The sequence below is a fragment of the Mustela lutreola genome, chromosome 3 (assembly GCF_030435805.1).
Source record: "Mustela lutreola isolate mMusLut2 chromosome 3, mMusLut2.pri, whole genome shotgun sequence".
Taxonomy (NCBI): Eukaryota; Metazoa; Chordata; class Mammalia; order Carnivora; family Mustelidae; genus Mustela; species Mustela lutreola.
The window spans coordinates 177,406,497-177,423,010 of record NC_081292.1 but is presented as its reverse complement, the minus strand read 5'-3'; the positions used below and the strand labels follow the sequence as shown (position 1 = coordinate 177,423,010).

At 38.8% G+C, this 16,514-nt stretch overlaps 1 protein-coding gene across 11 annotated transcripts in view; it reads right to left on the bottom strand.

Moving 5' to 3' along the window:
- DOCK10 (dedicator of cytokinesis 10) overlaps positions 1–16,514 on the bottom strand; it is a 263,031-nt gene that overhangs the window by 69,807 nt on the left and 176,710 nt on the right. For all 11 annotated transcript variants that reach the window (XM_059167885.1, XM_059167886.1, XM_059167888.1 and 8 more), the window contains exons 14-19: positions 15,826–15,908; positions 10,158–10,280; positions 8,417–8,496; positions 6,065–6,252; positions 5,444–5,509; positions 3,617–3,709 (exon numbers count right to left, since the gene is read on the bottom strand). In XM_059167885.1, the coding sequence (XP_059023868.1) occupies positions 3,617–3,709; positions 5,444–5,509; positions 6,065–6,252; positions 8,417–8,496; positions 10,158–10,280; positions 15,826–15,908 (633 nt within the window). The remainder of the gene's footprint in view (positions 1–3,616; positions 3,710–5,443; positions 5,510–6,064; positions 6,253–8,416; positions 8,497–10,157; positions 10,281–15,825; positions 15,909–16,514) is intronic.

The window sequence follows — 16,514 nt, the reverse complement described above, 5'->3', positions numbered from 1 at the left end:
TATTTCTCATTTGATAATATATGTTAGTAGAGGATGGATTACACACACACACACATACACACACACACACACACACACAACTACCTGCAGGGTGTCAAAAAGGCATAGATTGATTCTATCATCAAGGAACATACATTGAGTGAACTGAGTCATTGCCTGGTCCTTTGTGCACAAGGACCAGTGCACGAGCATTGCTTGGGAGCTCATTAGAAATGCATAGTCTAGGACACTGCCCCAGACACGTGAACACAGAATCTGCATTTTCATAAGATCTCAGGTGACTTATAGGCTCAGTGTTCAGAAACATGGCAGCAGGGGATGATGTAACTGAAGCATGGATGTCTCTTTATAAAAAGAACAAAAAATAGATGAAGGGTGTTATTGTGTTAACCAAGCAATGAGCTATTTTGTGACGACATCATGCTGTAGCTACATGAAGGATGCTTCTGAATAAATATAAAACATAAAGTTGATACATGGTAAAAATAGATGTAATGAGGAGCCTACTCCATGTTCTTAAAAAGAAATGTTTTGACACCCTCTATATTGTATAGTGCTTTTCAGTTTCCAAACCTCTGAAACATATGTTGTGAAAGTATGATGCATTGTGTGTCATGTGTCAGGTTGTGAGGATGACACAAAGGTAGGAATTGTGTTGAGAGAGGGCACAGTGCTTTGACTCACTAGGAGTTTTGCAGTCTAATCAGTAATAGAATCTTCCAGGATGAGAAACTGTGTTTTTCGGTAAGTCCTTCATGCAGGACTAACAGGATCCCATGGATGTAAGCTGCTTTCAATTCCATGTGAGCAGCTAGGTAGTTTCCAGAATGGTCAAGCAATAAGGTGTTAGAAAACCAAGAAGATTATCTGCCAGCTTCTTTATTAGACTCCTTCTGCATCTATCTATCCAGCACATATTTTCACATCGTTCAGGAAAGGATTTATTACACTGATATTTAAAATGTTATTCCTGGAATCGCAGCAACATCATCTGGAAACTTGTTCAATGAGTATCATGCCAGTTTTCAGACCCTGTTCCAGACATCTGGAATCCAAAAATCTGGGGTGGGTTACAGTAATCTGTGTTGTAGCAAGCCTTCCAGGTGATTCTGGTGAATGGTAAAATGTGAGAGCTTCTCAATTAGAGTGGTTTACAAGTTTACACATTCTTTATATCCCAGTGTTCTAACCTGGTAACAAAGGCTGATGTACACTTAAGAATATACAATAATCAGCCATGTACCAGGTAGAAATTTCCTTTTTCTTAGCTAACATAAAGAGCATACGGGAATGCAATAAATTCTCAAGAATTCCAGTTAACTATGAATGCATCCTTCACTTAAATACTGCAAATATTTACACTGTAAAAGCATCATGAAGTAATTCATATCAATTTTTGCAATTAATGTAACCTTAGTTTTCAGTATGCACTGCAGAGTTCACTGGGCTTTCATTACATGCATGTTCTCCTATGGAAAAGTCCATGGTTTTTATAAGAATTCTGGGAAACACATGTGAGCAAGAAAGATTAAAAGCCAGAGTTAATAGTGAGAATATTCTCTCTTTTTTTTCTTTTTGAAAAAAAAAATCTTATGTCTACAGTGAATACATCTTTCAGAGGGGCTTTTCCAAGGGGTCAATTGATACAGTAAATATTCTATAATATAGTGATGGCCCTTTACCTTAATATTTTTTCATCTTCTGTCCTGAATTTATAGGGAAAAAAGTTTAAAAGCATTAAATAGATGTGGAGGAGAGAGATAAGGGAAGTCTGTGGTTTCACTGAAGTTCTTTTAATTAGTTTTGAAATGATTGATGTAGAATAAGGTATGATGGCAGAATAATAGCTCCCTAAAGATGTCCTCATTGCCCTAATCTCCAGAATCTGTGAACAGGGCAAAAGGGATTTTTGAAAGTGATGAAATTAAGGATTTTAAAATGGAAAGATTATGGGGTCCCAATGGAATAACAAAGTCCTTACTGGAGGAAAGTCAGAGTTAGAGATGCAAGAAGAGAAGCAGACATTAGGGTTAGGAAACTTCTGGAAGAGGGTCAAGGCCTGCAGAAACTTCTAGAAGCTAGAAAATATGAGGCAAGGAGCCTCCCCTAAAACCTCCAGAAGGAATGCAGGCCTGCTGACACCTTGATTTCAACCCTGTGGGACTCTTTTCAGAGTTACAACCTCCAGAAGTATAAGATAGTGAACATGGGTTTTTCTAAGCCACTAAACTGTGGTGATTTACTATCAGAGGAGCAGGAAACTCATGGTAAGATGTGGTATTTTTAATCCCAGACACCATATCAGCAGGTTGCATTGGTTCAGACTTTAGCTCTATAGTCATAAATTAAATTTAATCACTAATGCTATTTGTCTGAAGCTCTTTATAATATTGAGTTGCAATATTGACAACTTGACATGCACAGAGTAATCTCCATTGGCCCAACTACTTTTTTTCACACATCTTAGAGCAGGGTGGTGAAGCTTGAGGCCCCGGAGTCCTGTGGCCCAGTCTGAATTCTGATGATCTCTTATTAGTAGTATGCCCTTAGCAAAGTTACTTCTCTGAGTTGCAGTCTCCTTATCCATGAAAACAGGAAGGTTAATTTTATGTCAGTTTGACTGGGCTAGCAGAATGCCCAAATAACCAGTTGAACACTATTTCTGGGTGTGCCTTTGAGGATGTTTCTGGAAGAGATGAGCATTTGAATTTGAGGACTGAGTAAAGCAGAGGTCTCCCCCACCTCCCAGCATGGGTGCTCATCATCCAATCTGATGAGGGTCTGAATAGAACAAAAAGGCAGGAGGTTGAATTCTCTCCTTGCCTGACTACTTGAACCAGAACATTGATGTTCTCCATCTACCCTTGGTGCCCCTTGTTCTCCAGCCTTCAGACTGGAACTGGAATTTACACCATAGCCTTGCTGGCTCTCAGGTCTTCAAACAATACTACTCGTTTTCCTGGGTCTCAGGCTTACAGACGGGAGATCTTCTTGTCTCCATAATGATGTGAGCCAATGTCTCATAATAATTCTACCCATCTATACATATACATCCTCCTATTGGCTCTGCTTCTCTGGAGAACCCTGTGGGGGTTGAGATGATGCCTATATGGAGTATACAGCATGGTGTCTGGCACATACTAAGAGAGTCTCAGGAGTCGGCCAGGGCAGGTCATGTCTCATGCCACAGTCAGAGATGATGAAATCCAACATCTCCCAAGGTCACCTACATCATGAGGCATAGTGTTGCCTCACACTCTATGTTCTTTCCACTATGACATGAAATGTGGCTATTGATTGGTAAAACTAACACAATCTTTATTATATTGATTAATGAAATAAAAGAAAAAAAATTCTCACTGAAAAGACTGATACCATAAAAACATAAGTATTTTTGAAGGGGGATCCAGCACTGAAACATCTGGATTTGCCACAGAACTCTCAGAGCAACTGTCAATTAATATAGTTTCTAAGTCTTACTTCAATAAACACCTGCCAAGGCATGCCCTCAACCTGAGACGTGGTCCAGAGACAGTGTTTATCTTTGTGCATGACCTGACCCACTCGTTCATCTATTTAGGAGCTCCTAGAGGGGCAGTGGAGGTGTGGCCCTTACCTCATCGGAGAAATCTGGATTCTGGGAATGGTGCAGAACTGCTGTGTGGGCAGCTGAGGTGAAGAGAGGGCCTCCAGGTTTTCCATAAATACACTGTTTAAAAAGTTGAATGATTATGAGTGTCTGAAATTAACCCGAAGCACAAAAAGAAAAAAAAAAAGTCACCACTCTTCAGTTAGCAATCCCGGAACAAAGATGAATTTTGTGATAACTTGCCAAGCTTCACTGATATCTAATTAACCTTGAACCTCTTCCACTTGCTCCTTGTATTTCTTATACAAGTTGGCTGCCAAAGAAAGTTTGAAGGCTTTAATTCATCATGTAGCCCTTACACCAACCTGAATCAGTTTGTTAGCTAACTTTTGATGTCCAGGAGATAAGAGGTAAATTGCTCAATACTGATTCCTGCAAGATGAATTCTTGAAAGGGCCTGTGGTATCCAGCTCTGGCTTAGAATTCAAGGCAGTCAGTCCTGGGTGACTACGAGGTTTGGTTGGACCCAAACTCCTGAAAAGCCAGCTCCCAACCACGAATGCTGAACTAGAAGGATAGGAGTGGTTCCAGGTTCCACCATTTTGCATTACTCTTCTATGCCAGCCTCTAACCAAGCCAGGGGATGTTGTAGGGTAGAGCCTAGGCATGCAGCTTCAAAGCTGCCTTAGCCCAAGGCTCATGGTGCCTCTTCTGGAGTCTTCTGTATCTTTGTATGATCCTTTAGAACGCACTGACATAGGACACCCATACAGCAGCTATTATTCCTTTTTGCTAGAATTTTCCCCATAAACACTGCACTAGCGGGCCTGCTGTGCTTGTCCTCTGGTCATTGCCTTTGTTTGTTTGAAAATTCCATTTTGCTTTAATTTTTCTCTCCCAATGCTAACTGATGTTACTGCAGAACTTGGAACCTGTGGAGACTGACAGTGGCTCAAGACCATTTTAAAGAACTCTTTCTCCCCTGCGTGATTCATTCAATCACTCTGACTGAGGCTCCTTCTTCTGAATTATGCTATGAACCTTCTTGCTACAGAGAACATGGCTGGTACCTGACAGAGTGCATTAAGAGATTATCTCAGATAAGGGGTTAATTAGAAATCGGCTTTGTGCTTTACTATTCCATCCCTCTGATTCATTGAAACTGGGAAGATCTGGCCACAGGTGCACTAAAAATGATTTTCCTTTCTTTCTTATGGATTACTCTATGTTGTTTGAAGTCTCTAAAATAAAAACAGTCTATATCAGAGATGAACTCTGAAAAAAATGACATCCAGTTGCTCTTTTGGAGGTTAAAAAGCACAGTTCATACAAACCTTATAGTCTTACGGGTTTCATTAAATCACATGATTTACAGCAGGGACACACTTTTCAGAGCCATCTCTCTAGCTTCTTGGGCCACGTGCTCCTTCCGTGGACATGAGCATCCCATGAGCCCGCTGCCCCAGCCCCTTAGCCAGTATGCTGCAGCCCCTCGGCACAGGCCGCTCGAGGGCCGGCTGTGATGGGACATTTTAAATGAAACATGCTGAATTGAGAGGCGGGCTCTTTGAAAAGGGCAGTCTTGCAGAGGGGAATCTTTGCATTTATTTCACACTAGAGTGGTTTGCTTTTTTTCCAAGTCATGAAAAGCCAAGCAGAGCTATGAGACTGACATTTCTAATAAAACCAGGTAATGATGGCTATTACATCAGGTTCATTTTAGGAAATCTAACACAAATGTATTGACTTGCTCCTCCTTCAGTCACACTCAAATAAAAGGCTCCTTGGTGGTGAGGAGAACCTAAGCGCTGCCTTCCCCCTTGGATGCTGTATCCTGTGATGGACTTGGCTCACCTTCACGGGCTTGGCACCTTCTTCGTCAGAATTTTTGAATTCAATGCACACGGTTATATTTCGAGCCTGAAATTACAGAGAGGGGAAAATGGAAATTGTAATTTCCTGTAAAGAACACCACACACACACACACACACATACACACACACACACACACACACACACACACACACACACCCAATCCAAGTGTCTAAAATAAGTAGCTTCTAATTAAATCTGAAAAATGTAGAATACCCAACACTTTCTTCTGACAGTATCCATAGTGCTCAGAAATAGCAGAAGGACTTGGAGATATTATTTAAAAGGGAAGAAAAAACTCACATCAAAAGGAAGCAGATATGCTATTTTCAGAGTATCTTAAGAAACTACAAAAAAAGAAGTCTAGAACAAAATAATTTGGGGCCGACTTGAGAAAAGATTATTAATATGTTATAAAACTGTGCCTCCTTAAACACTTTGAAGGTGAAACTCATCACGGCCCCTTATTAAGCACGATCTGCAAATGGATTTTTATTCCACAGTGTTGACCTATAATAATTTGTATTTGAACTTTCAAGAATCCGTCTTAATATGATCTCAGTAGGGTGCAGAGAGAGCACAGGTCTCAGAAACATATCATACCTTGTTGAAACATTTCTGGCTATCGTACTTGAGGTGCCTGGGGTAAATGTAAATTTGATTTTTGTAGACTCTGTAAGGACGGCAGTACTTTGTTGAGTCGTAAATAAATTCTTCCACCTCTACTGTGGGTTCTAGTTGAGCTGTTACATCAAAAGGCTTGACAGGGATAAAGGACGATGTCACACAGTCTTTAAAAATCAGAAAATAAGAGTTTGTCATTTAATGGGATTGTTTAAGGTGAACAATACTTAACATAGTTTAAAATGAATTCACTCAAAATAGAAACTCCATATTTGCAAAGGAATTTATGTTAAATTATGCAAGCATGAAGAATTCGTAGGAGGTAGAGATGATAGATAATCAAGCCATTTAATATCAAAATTGATGTCTCAAAAATGGGTAAATCTTTTGGATGGATATATAATTACAACCTTTTTACATTAAGCTTCATAATGAAAACTAAATTTTAGCTGATGATTCTCTGAACAAGCTAATCAGGTATTATAAGATAAGGATTAACCCACTGACCTTTACCTAACATTATAAAAATAATACAGCTATTGACAAAACTTTGTCCAATCAGTCTATTATGGATAGTACCTAATGAATTGATAGTAACTTTTCCCCATGGAATGATTTCACAATACAGGCCTGCAGACCCCTCTGGATTATTTGGTATAATTTATTCTATTTTTCTTTCCAGTTCTTACAATCTTTTTTAAAAAAATTTTTAATTTTTTTATAAACATATAATATATTTTTATCCCCAGGGGTACAGGTCTGTGAATCACCAGGTTTACACACTTCACAGCACTCACCATAGCACATACCCTCCCCAATGTCCATAACCCCACCCCCCTTCTCACAACCCCCCTCCCCCCAGCAACCCTCAGTTTGTTTTGTGAGATTAAGAGTCACTTATGGCTTGTCTCCCTCCCCATCCCATCTTGTTTCATTGATTCTTCTCCTACCCCCTTAACCCCCCATGTAGCATCTCCACTTCCTCATATCAGGGAGATCATATGATAGTTGTCTTTCTCCGATTGACTTATTTCACTAAGTATGATAATCTTGAAAAACCTAGCCTTGTAGAAACGGCCTAAGGAAAATAAAAAAGACAATTTGAAGTTTATAAATCAAAACTTCTGTCACTGAACAGCTTGGGGCTGTGCTGTGGTCACTGGAAGGCAGCAAGGCCTTCTACTTTCTTTTACCCCATCTGGAATTTTCCTGTTTCAAAAAAGCAAAACGGTCAGCTAAATATGCTTGGGAATCAGATTACAGGGATTTTTTCCCGCCTGAAATCAATTATAATATTTTTATTATATGTTCCAATTTCTCTAACATCCTATAGTAATTTCAAAGAGAATATTCTAGCTTTTTCTTTCTTTATTTTTCTTTCTGTAGGTAATAAAAGACAGACACATCTCACAAATCAGGTAGAGGAAATGGCTTAGTTTATTCTCTATTTTTCCACACCAATCAATATAAAAGAGATTTGGAGCCATGGCTTAGGTTAAAATGCTTATTTTATTTCATATTAAAATTATTTGTAAAAAAATTATAAAAATGAAAAACTTAATAGTGCTAATGGTAATTCAAATATCCTATGGTAATTATCCTCTCTCTGTCTGTAGTTGATTTTAGGATGCCTTTATTCATTCTTTGCATCACTGAGAAAGTCACAGAAAAGGCAGAATCAGAAGTAAAAAAACAAAATAGATCCATCTTGTCACTTATGAAATAAATTCTAAAATTCTTATTTATAAGTTAATAAAAGCTCCTTTTAAAATTCAAATTTTCACTGACTTAAAAAAGATACATGCTCCCCATGTAATAAGAGAGTCTAAAAATATTCTAGCGATAATTACAACGTGACCACTTGGGTGGCTACCCATGGTGCTCAGAGCAGCCCTTTGGCACACAGTATGGGGGGACCAGCCCTGTATATTGAGTCAGAGGAACTGGATAGAATATAAATTCTCCCATTATGATTACTGGTTTATGAGTCTATCTGAACCCAACATTCCTCATGTACAGCCCGTCAGGGTTTTGAGGACTAAAGGACATTATTTAATACCTTGCAGGGTGCCTGGTACACTCGAGATATATATATTAGTTTACAGTGAATATGGTTCCTGTCTTATCATACTGATAGTTTGTCTTAATGGAAAAAGAAAAGCCCCAAATTTCTGTAGGATAATGAATTCCATTTATCCCAAAATTTGAGAAAAAACTCACAAAGTATTATAACTAACCAACTATCCAATGAACCAACCAACCAATCAACCAACCAAAAAGACCACTAACTATTCAGAACTCTACAAGTAAATCGTGACATCATCATCATACTTGGATGTTCCAAAGGAATGTTGTCAACAGCAATATCCAGGCTTCCAGGGATGGTCTGTGTTTTGCTTACTCTGTCAGCCCTGTGAAAGTAGGGAACAGAAACACACACACACACACACACACATTGAATTATTTTAGTCGTCAAGAAAATGAGTCATCTGTAATTCTGAGCTTTGATAAGAGTAAACAGTACAACCTGAAACAACCTTGTGAATGGTTTCATTGAGCTGGTTTTATATTAATAGAAATCAGTGAGGGATCAAGTTACAGATATTCTGAAGAATGTTTTAGGTTTATTTGCTCCTTATTTCAGATAGCATTTATATAAATGGCCAAACAAGTACAATAGTAAATAGATCATTTTTTAACAAAAAGTTCTAGTATTTGAATTGGTTAAAGTGATTTTTCTAAAGACTTTTAAGAAGTCTTTTCTAAAGACTTTTCTAAAGACTTTTAAGAAGTTTTGAGGACAAGGGTAGTCTTGGCTACAATTGCTAAGTGGACAGTCTGCTTGTTCCCTCTTCACCAATAACCATGGACAAGGAGCCTTTCCCTGACCTTGGTTCTTCTGCCATTCTTCTGCTTCATGAATGTGTGCAGACACCCTCTTACCACCTATCCCTGTCCCCACATTCACTCCAGTTCTCTCCCTACCTACCAAAACTTCTGACCTATCGTTCTTTTGTAGTAAGATGAAAGTTCTTGAAACTGATAACAATTGGAGACCTAACAGGTAGAATAATTATAGTGGTGGGTCCAACCCACCCCTTCCTAGCATGTGAGAGCTGACTGTTAAATTTTCCATCCTATGGGTGTCAGGGGAGTAACAGTTTAAAGTCAATCACTTATCTTGAGAGATCTTATCATCACCAGATGTTGAACGCATGGTAATACATTTAAGAAATGCTGTGGGTTTTATGAAGTTTTTCTTCTTTTAGCACTAACTTTCATTGTCTTTTCCAAAAGCATTTGAATGACAGAAATACTATGAATTATGGAATTCACAGCAATGAATTTCTCTGTGGAATTTTAATACATAGCTCTAAAATTCTTAACACCCCTCCTATTTAGACATGTCTATGTTTCCTTTCTTTGAATTTAGGCTATGTGATAGATTGACTGTATATTATGGCAGAAATGTCACTGTGACAGTTTCAGGGTCCTGGTCTTAAGAAACTGGTAGTGATCACTTTCGGAAAACTTACTCTTAGAGGCCAGCTATCCTTCCGTGAGGAAGCCATAGTATTTCATGGAGAGGTTCCCATGGAGAAGAACCAGGGTCTCTAATCCACAGCACCACCTGAGCTCCCAGTGGACAGTGCATGTCAACTTGCCAGTCATTCAGTGAGCCATCTTGAATGTGGATCCTCTGTCTCCATTTGACCTCTGCTAGCTGATGCCATGTGCAGAAGAGACAAGCTCTCCTTACCTAACCATGTTCAAATTATGGATTTCAGAAAGTAAGTGATGCTCTTTAAAGCCACTAAGTTTTGGGGTGATCTGTTACATGGCAACAATAGTTAACTGACATGGTTTTACACTCTTTACCTATAATTCTAGCAACTTGACTTTTGTTGTGTTATTCAGGCATAAGTTGAGGTCATCTGTAAAGCATCTACTTCCCAGAAGAGTTTGGACATTCGAGAATCAGGTAATCAAATACTGTTTATGCAGAGTTAATAAATCAATAGTAGCAATGTAGCTGATTCATGTAAATTTCAAGAGTATTCAAAAATCCTACCTTCTGTAATCTGACACTAGTTTTAGCAGGTCCTCTGTTGAAATCTTGCTACTTTCTTGTCTATACAATGGTGAAAATCTTGAGTCTCTGTCCACATTTCCCTGGTTGTCCTTAAATACTGATCTGAAAGAAAATAATAGTTGTTCAGGTTGGCATGTTGTTCAGGTTGTTTACCAAGTTGTGTTTTTAAGGTGACAAATGATTCAATTTCCCATTTGTGATGGAAGAAACTGCAGGAAATAATGAACTAAAAAAGACAAGAAGACTTCTTAGGCAAAAGTTTCATTCAAATACTATCTTTGATATCTTTAATTCTTTATTTTCAATTCAGTATCTACAGGGACAGCAGCCCATTTATATTATAACCACATTTATTTAGGAATTAGTAACATATCAAACCTTGGAATATTAGGGGAAGAATAAGAATAGGTTAGTCCTTTTTTCATTATTTTCTGGGCAAGCCAAGGCCATCTCAGTTTGGGTGGTGCCATCAGAATTTACAAATAGTGGAAAAAGAATAAGGTGTGTGTGTGTGTGTGTGTGTGTGTGTGTGTGTGTGTGTGTGACTAGAGGACCAGACTCTTGAAACAGTTTCCTGGAGATAAATATGCCCATGTCCTAAATTTTAGGACAGAGACAAAGATCAAGAGAAGAATACTTGAGTCAGAATTTTGTATTACATTAATGAATGTAATTTATTTTCTTCCCTGGTCCATTTCATTGGAACTAGATAGATTTAGTCAGAACACATTAATTATTTTTGTCCAAATAGTATAGTAATGTCAGGCAATATAATAGCATACTTAAGGTTAGGGTTTCTTCCTTATAACTAATCATGCCCCATGCCTATTGAAAATTGAGATCTGTGTATAATTAATTTTTCGTTTAATGCTAGAGAGCTGCTGAAATTTTATTTCTTTTAACTTAAGGAACTTGACTATTTTGTTACTCTTTAAATTAATCAAAGATCTCAATACACAGGCTGAGGTGGCCATTTAGATAGATATCTGCTCATAGAGCATTAGAGTCAAATAATACAGAAAATGGGCCCGAATGATATTTTTAGACTGCTTCAACCTTTCTGCTCATTTTTCTCTGTTAAGTAGTCAGGGAAGGGGAGAAAGATCCCCTCTCAAATAACACTGGGGAAGCAGAATGAAAATACTTAACTCAAAGAGTATTTTTGTTTAATTATTATTTAAAGCTTTTGTGTGCATGGTGTGTTGAAACCAACTTGATGTATTTACAACATAGCAGGAGGTTGAACTGAGCTTGAGTAGTGTGTGTGTGTGTGTGTGTGTGTGTGTGTGTGTGTGTGTAATTAACCAGTCCCTACAAATGTATCAATTGATGTGAGTTGTATAACTCATTTTTGCTTTTAGCCACAGCTCTGTCCTGGAAAGAGTTCACTGACATTGGACACATTGTAAAGAGAAGGAAGAGCACAGCACCGTGGAAAAATACTGCTCACAGAGCCATACACACTGGCCTTGCTCAATAAATATGCTAACTGGCAAGAGAACAGAGAACTGACTCATTTACACAGATGGCTTCAGAATGACTGGGATGTTGTGCTTCATTCCAGCTGCTGCAGTTGGACAATGATCAGTTTAAGGTGAGGGTCTCAAAACCATGACACATGGGGTATTACTGAAGAAAATGCACAGTTTAGCCTGAAGGAAAAGCAGCTTAGGTATCCCCGAGAGCCTCATTCCTAAGCAGCATGAATAGCTGTGACCCATCAAAAGAATAGGGCATATTTTTTTGTGGTTAATGTAAGATAAAACATAAAAGTAATTGTCAGGCAGTTTAAACATATTTTTAAAAAATGAATTATTTAATCAGTTGAGCCATAAAATGATGGAAGGCGCCCCTGGGGGATGCACCTGAGTTTTTGTCACTTGAAGGATTCAGCGGTTGGACGACTTATGTTGGGGATGCTGTGGCAGCGTATGCCTTCTGTAAATATATAGATATAAGAGGGAAATTGTTCTTTTAGTTTTGTTCAGTCTTAAAGAAAATCCAGGATTGTGCACTGGTCTACTCAGAATATTGTGTATGAGGAATTAAAAGAAATCAGAATCCTGGCATGTATTTGGGCACATATGATTATAGGCATATTATGCATGGAAAGAGTTCCCTTTTACAATAAGACACATTGGTAAAGGTCAACTTTAACCCGAATCAAAGAGCGTAAAATACCCATTGTAGCCATCTGAATATGTTCTCGTTATCTCCTCCAAGAATAACTTTTTTTAAAAAACCATAAAATGGCATTACAGCTGGTGCCCAAAATAAGAAAACACACCAAATTCATTTCAGAAAAACTGTTGACAGTGAAACTGTGGACAGTGAAGAGCATCTGTGCATGCAGTGGTGGGAGGGGTGGCTTGGATCTGGGTAAAAATGTGGTCCTCAGCTAAATTTTAAGGGCCAAAATGTTTTAGGGTACACTCACAACTCTATTGTTAGGCAAACTGCAATTTAGAATATTAGCAGGAAGAAACTGGGCCAGACAACCAGCAGTACCGATAGAGGATTGAAATATGTCAGCAGGCTAGTTTATATCAAAACAGCTCGAGGGACCACAAACCCTCCTCTGATTCAGTCACCATTCATTTGAAGCAATTTCCACAGTGTGAAGAGTAGATTAAAATCTTGTTTGGCTGAATCTTGTACTTATTGTTGCGATTAGCTGTTCCAAGTGGTTTAACATGAAATCTTCAGGACTGCGCTGCTAACCATTTTTTCTCAGATGGCAGAGAGGTTTATGAACATGCAGGCTGTATGTTTATACCCACAAATTGGTGGTGTCTCCTGTTTCCCAACCTACAACCAAACCACTCATCAGGCATTAATGTAACATGAGCTTGTGGTATTGTTGGCTTTCCTGTTTTGCACATAATTACTCCAATAGCCAGTAATATTGTTAGTTTCCCTAGAAACTTCACCTGTCATTCTTCCAGCATAGTTTACTAGGCAACTGCACAGGACAAGTGTTACTTCTTCTCCTTACTGCTCTATGGTAAGTGATCATTCTTTCCCTTCTTTTCCCCACATTATTCTTCACGGCCCCAAATTTACCAGGAAGAGGGATTTGTTGCAGAAAATATGGTCTCTACAGGTGAGTTAATAATAATCATATAAGAATAGTGCCTTCTAACCATGGCTGTCTTTTATTGGGTACATATCTGTGCTCATTAATTCCTACAACAGTAAATTAGATATTAAAACAGAGGTAAGGACAGACTATGGTTACTTGCCTAACTTTTCTTGGCAACTAAGTGGAATTGAGATGTCAAAACCAGCTCTGGCTCTCAAACACCTGCTTCTAAAACCTCACAAAAGTTCTGGATCCTTTAAGAAAACATATGTTCACCCTTGTAATTTGGCTATATTTCACTCTTGCCAGGGGAAACCTTGCCTCTACATGCCGCAATGGGTTTTCTTTTGGGAACCAAGAATACTTATCAATATGAATAAGTAGAGAAATAAAAACAATGAAATGCAACACAGAGGATTCAGTATATTCAAATACTATCTGTTCCACGCATTAGATGATGACCTTAGCTGTTCTGCAGGGAGAGACACACAAGAGAGACAGAGAGTTATGTGTGATCTACTTTATGTCAAATGCTTTTGTATCTGAGACAACACCCACTGCCCATGAGGCGGGTGTTGTCAGCTTCATTCTGTGGAAGGGGTCCCTGAGGCCTGGAGAGGAAACTTGCCTGAAGTTACCACTCATTAAGTGATGGCCTGATTTGGACCACATCTGTCCAACTCCTGGGCCTGGTCTCTTTCTCCCTTATGACAGAGATGCTGAGGGCAAACTCATTCCTGGAGACGGTGTAAGTCTGTCTGCTGACGTTTCTGCCTTTCCCTTCCCATCCACCTGTCCCCAGCGTGAAGGAAAAACTTCAAAAGGATAACAAATACTGGTGGATTCACTCTAATTATACTCATCCCTGGGTACTGGGAAAACTAAAAAAAATGGCAAAAGTAGCAAATTCTGTCTTCTTTCTGGATTTTAAAGTTACCACCACTGGGGGACAATGTCACCAATACTCAAATGGAAACTTTTAAGGCTGTCTTACTTTGTAGCACTAATTAACTTTTTAATGTTCTTTTGGTTTATATGTTGCTAACTTCTCTTATGCCTGTGACGGGCTTTTCCTCTTTTTAAATCTCATGTTATTAAAATTCAATTAAATTAGCATAAGTGTATCATTGGTTTCAGAGGTAGAGTTCAGTAATTCTTCAGTTGCATGTAACACCTCATGTTCCCTCCTTATTGTTCACCACCCAGTTGTCCCATCCTCGACCTCCCTCCCTTCCAGCAATCCTCAGCTTGCCTCCTCTAGTCAAGAATCCGTTATGGTTTGTCTCCCTCTCTGATTTTGTCTTGTTTTATTTTTTCGCTCCCTTCCCTTATGATCCTCTTTTGGTATTATGCTAAGTGAAATAAATCAATCAGAGAAAGACAATTAATCATATGATCTCACTGATATGAGGAATTTGAGAAACAAGACAGGGGATCATCCAAAAGGGAGGGAAAATGAAACAAGATAAAACCAGACAGGGAGATTAAACCAAAAGAGACTCCTAATCTCAGAAACAAACTGAGGGTTGCTGGAGGGTAGAGGGGTTGGAGGGATGGGGTGGCTGGGTGTTGGAAACTGGGGAGGGTATGTGCTATAGTGAGTGTTGTGAATTGCATGAGACTGATGAGTCACAGATCTGTACCCCCAAAACCAATTATACATCATATGTTAATTAAAAAAAAAAAAGAAATTCCTACAGACGTAAGGAGGCCAAGAGATTGAGGAGGACAATAGGAATTGATCTTTAACCAAATCCATAAGCAATTCTTGTTCTTTATGCAGAGGTTATCTGTCCAGGAGGAAGATTCTACCCACAGTGTCCACATAACTCAGCATTTCTATCAGAGCATGAACCGGTACTGATAAATTTAGTGAAATCAAAGAGAGTTTTGATGATCAAATTGATGGTTTCATTTGGACATCCAGATATAGCCCTGTGCCCTGCACATAGATGAAAATATGCAGCTGCATAAGAAATCCATGCTTCCATCTGAATTTTATACACACCAAACTCTCAGGATTGATATAATGTCAAGTGTTTATTGAACCAAATATGCATAATAAACAAGTAATGACTTCAATCCTACCAAGAAGGCATAGCGTTTCTGGTCACGCACACACTTGCACTCATGTCGCAGCTTTAATATATTTTAAACTGTCTTGCTAAATTGTCTTGTAAAACACATGTTTCTGGGGAGCACTGTTTATGAAGATGACCACAGTAATATTCTTCTAGGTGTTGGTATATTAAAAATACCGGGGGGCGCCTGGGTGCCTCAGTCAATTAAGCCTCCACCTCGCGATTTCGGCTCAAGTCGTGATCTCAGGGTCATAAGATCGAGTTCCGTGTTGAGCCCTGCACTGAGCAAGGAGTCTACCTCTCTCTCTCTCTCTCAGCTCTTCCCCCTCCCTGTGGACATGCAAGTCTCTCTCTCTCTCAAATAAATAAATAAATCTTACAACAACAACAACAACAACAAGGTAACAGAGAGGTGTTCAAACTGAAGTTTTCAATGGAGACTACAAATGCACAACTCTTCTGTTGATTGTAGCTGTCAACCTACCTCACTGCCCAAGCAAAAGGCATGCGGTATTTTCCCAATTTGCTGAAGAACTGCCTGTTGGATTTTAGTATCTTTTGTGCATACTGAGGGAAAAAGAAACAAAAATATGTTTAGAACACCTCTTTACAAACTGTCCAAGTAAAATACTAATACATACTTATCTTATCTTACATTGAAACTCTGAAATTCTGCTTCACTGGCCTGAAGACTCTGTCTTGTAAAGAACCAAACACTGTCCTCTGTGTTGGACCTACTGAATTGTGTTCTGGAATTTTCACTCCAGAAATTTCAAATACAGATTGTACCCCTGTCTTGGAATGCCAACTTTTTTTCCTTTTTTTCAGACTTGAAAGACCTTAAAACATTGAATGGAAAGTGTTTTCAAATTTGCACTTACAGTCTGTGTTATGCAGAGGGTCACACAGTATATATACTGGGCTTTGTGGACCACATGGTCTATGTCACAGCTTCTCAGCTCTGCTTCTCTAGTGGGAAGGTGACCACAGACAATCCATAAGTGGATCAGTGTGACTGTGTAATTAAAACTTTATTTATAGAAACAGGTGGCAGGGGGATCTGGCTGGCGTGTCATAGTTTGCCAAGCCCCAAATCTCATAATTATGCTAAACACTACCTTAAAAGCTTACACATGCTCAAATTTAATGTTCAGGCATTCTTTCCCCAATGTA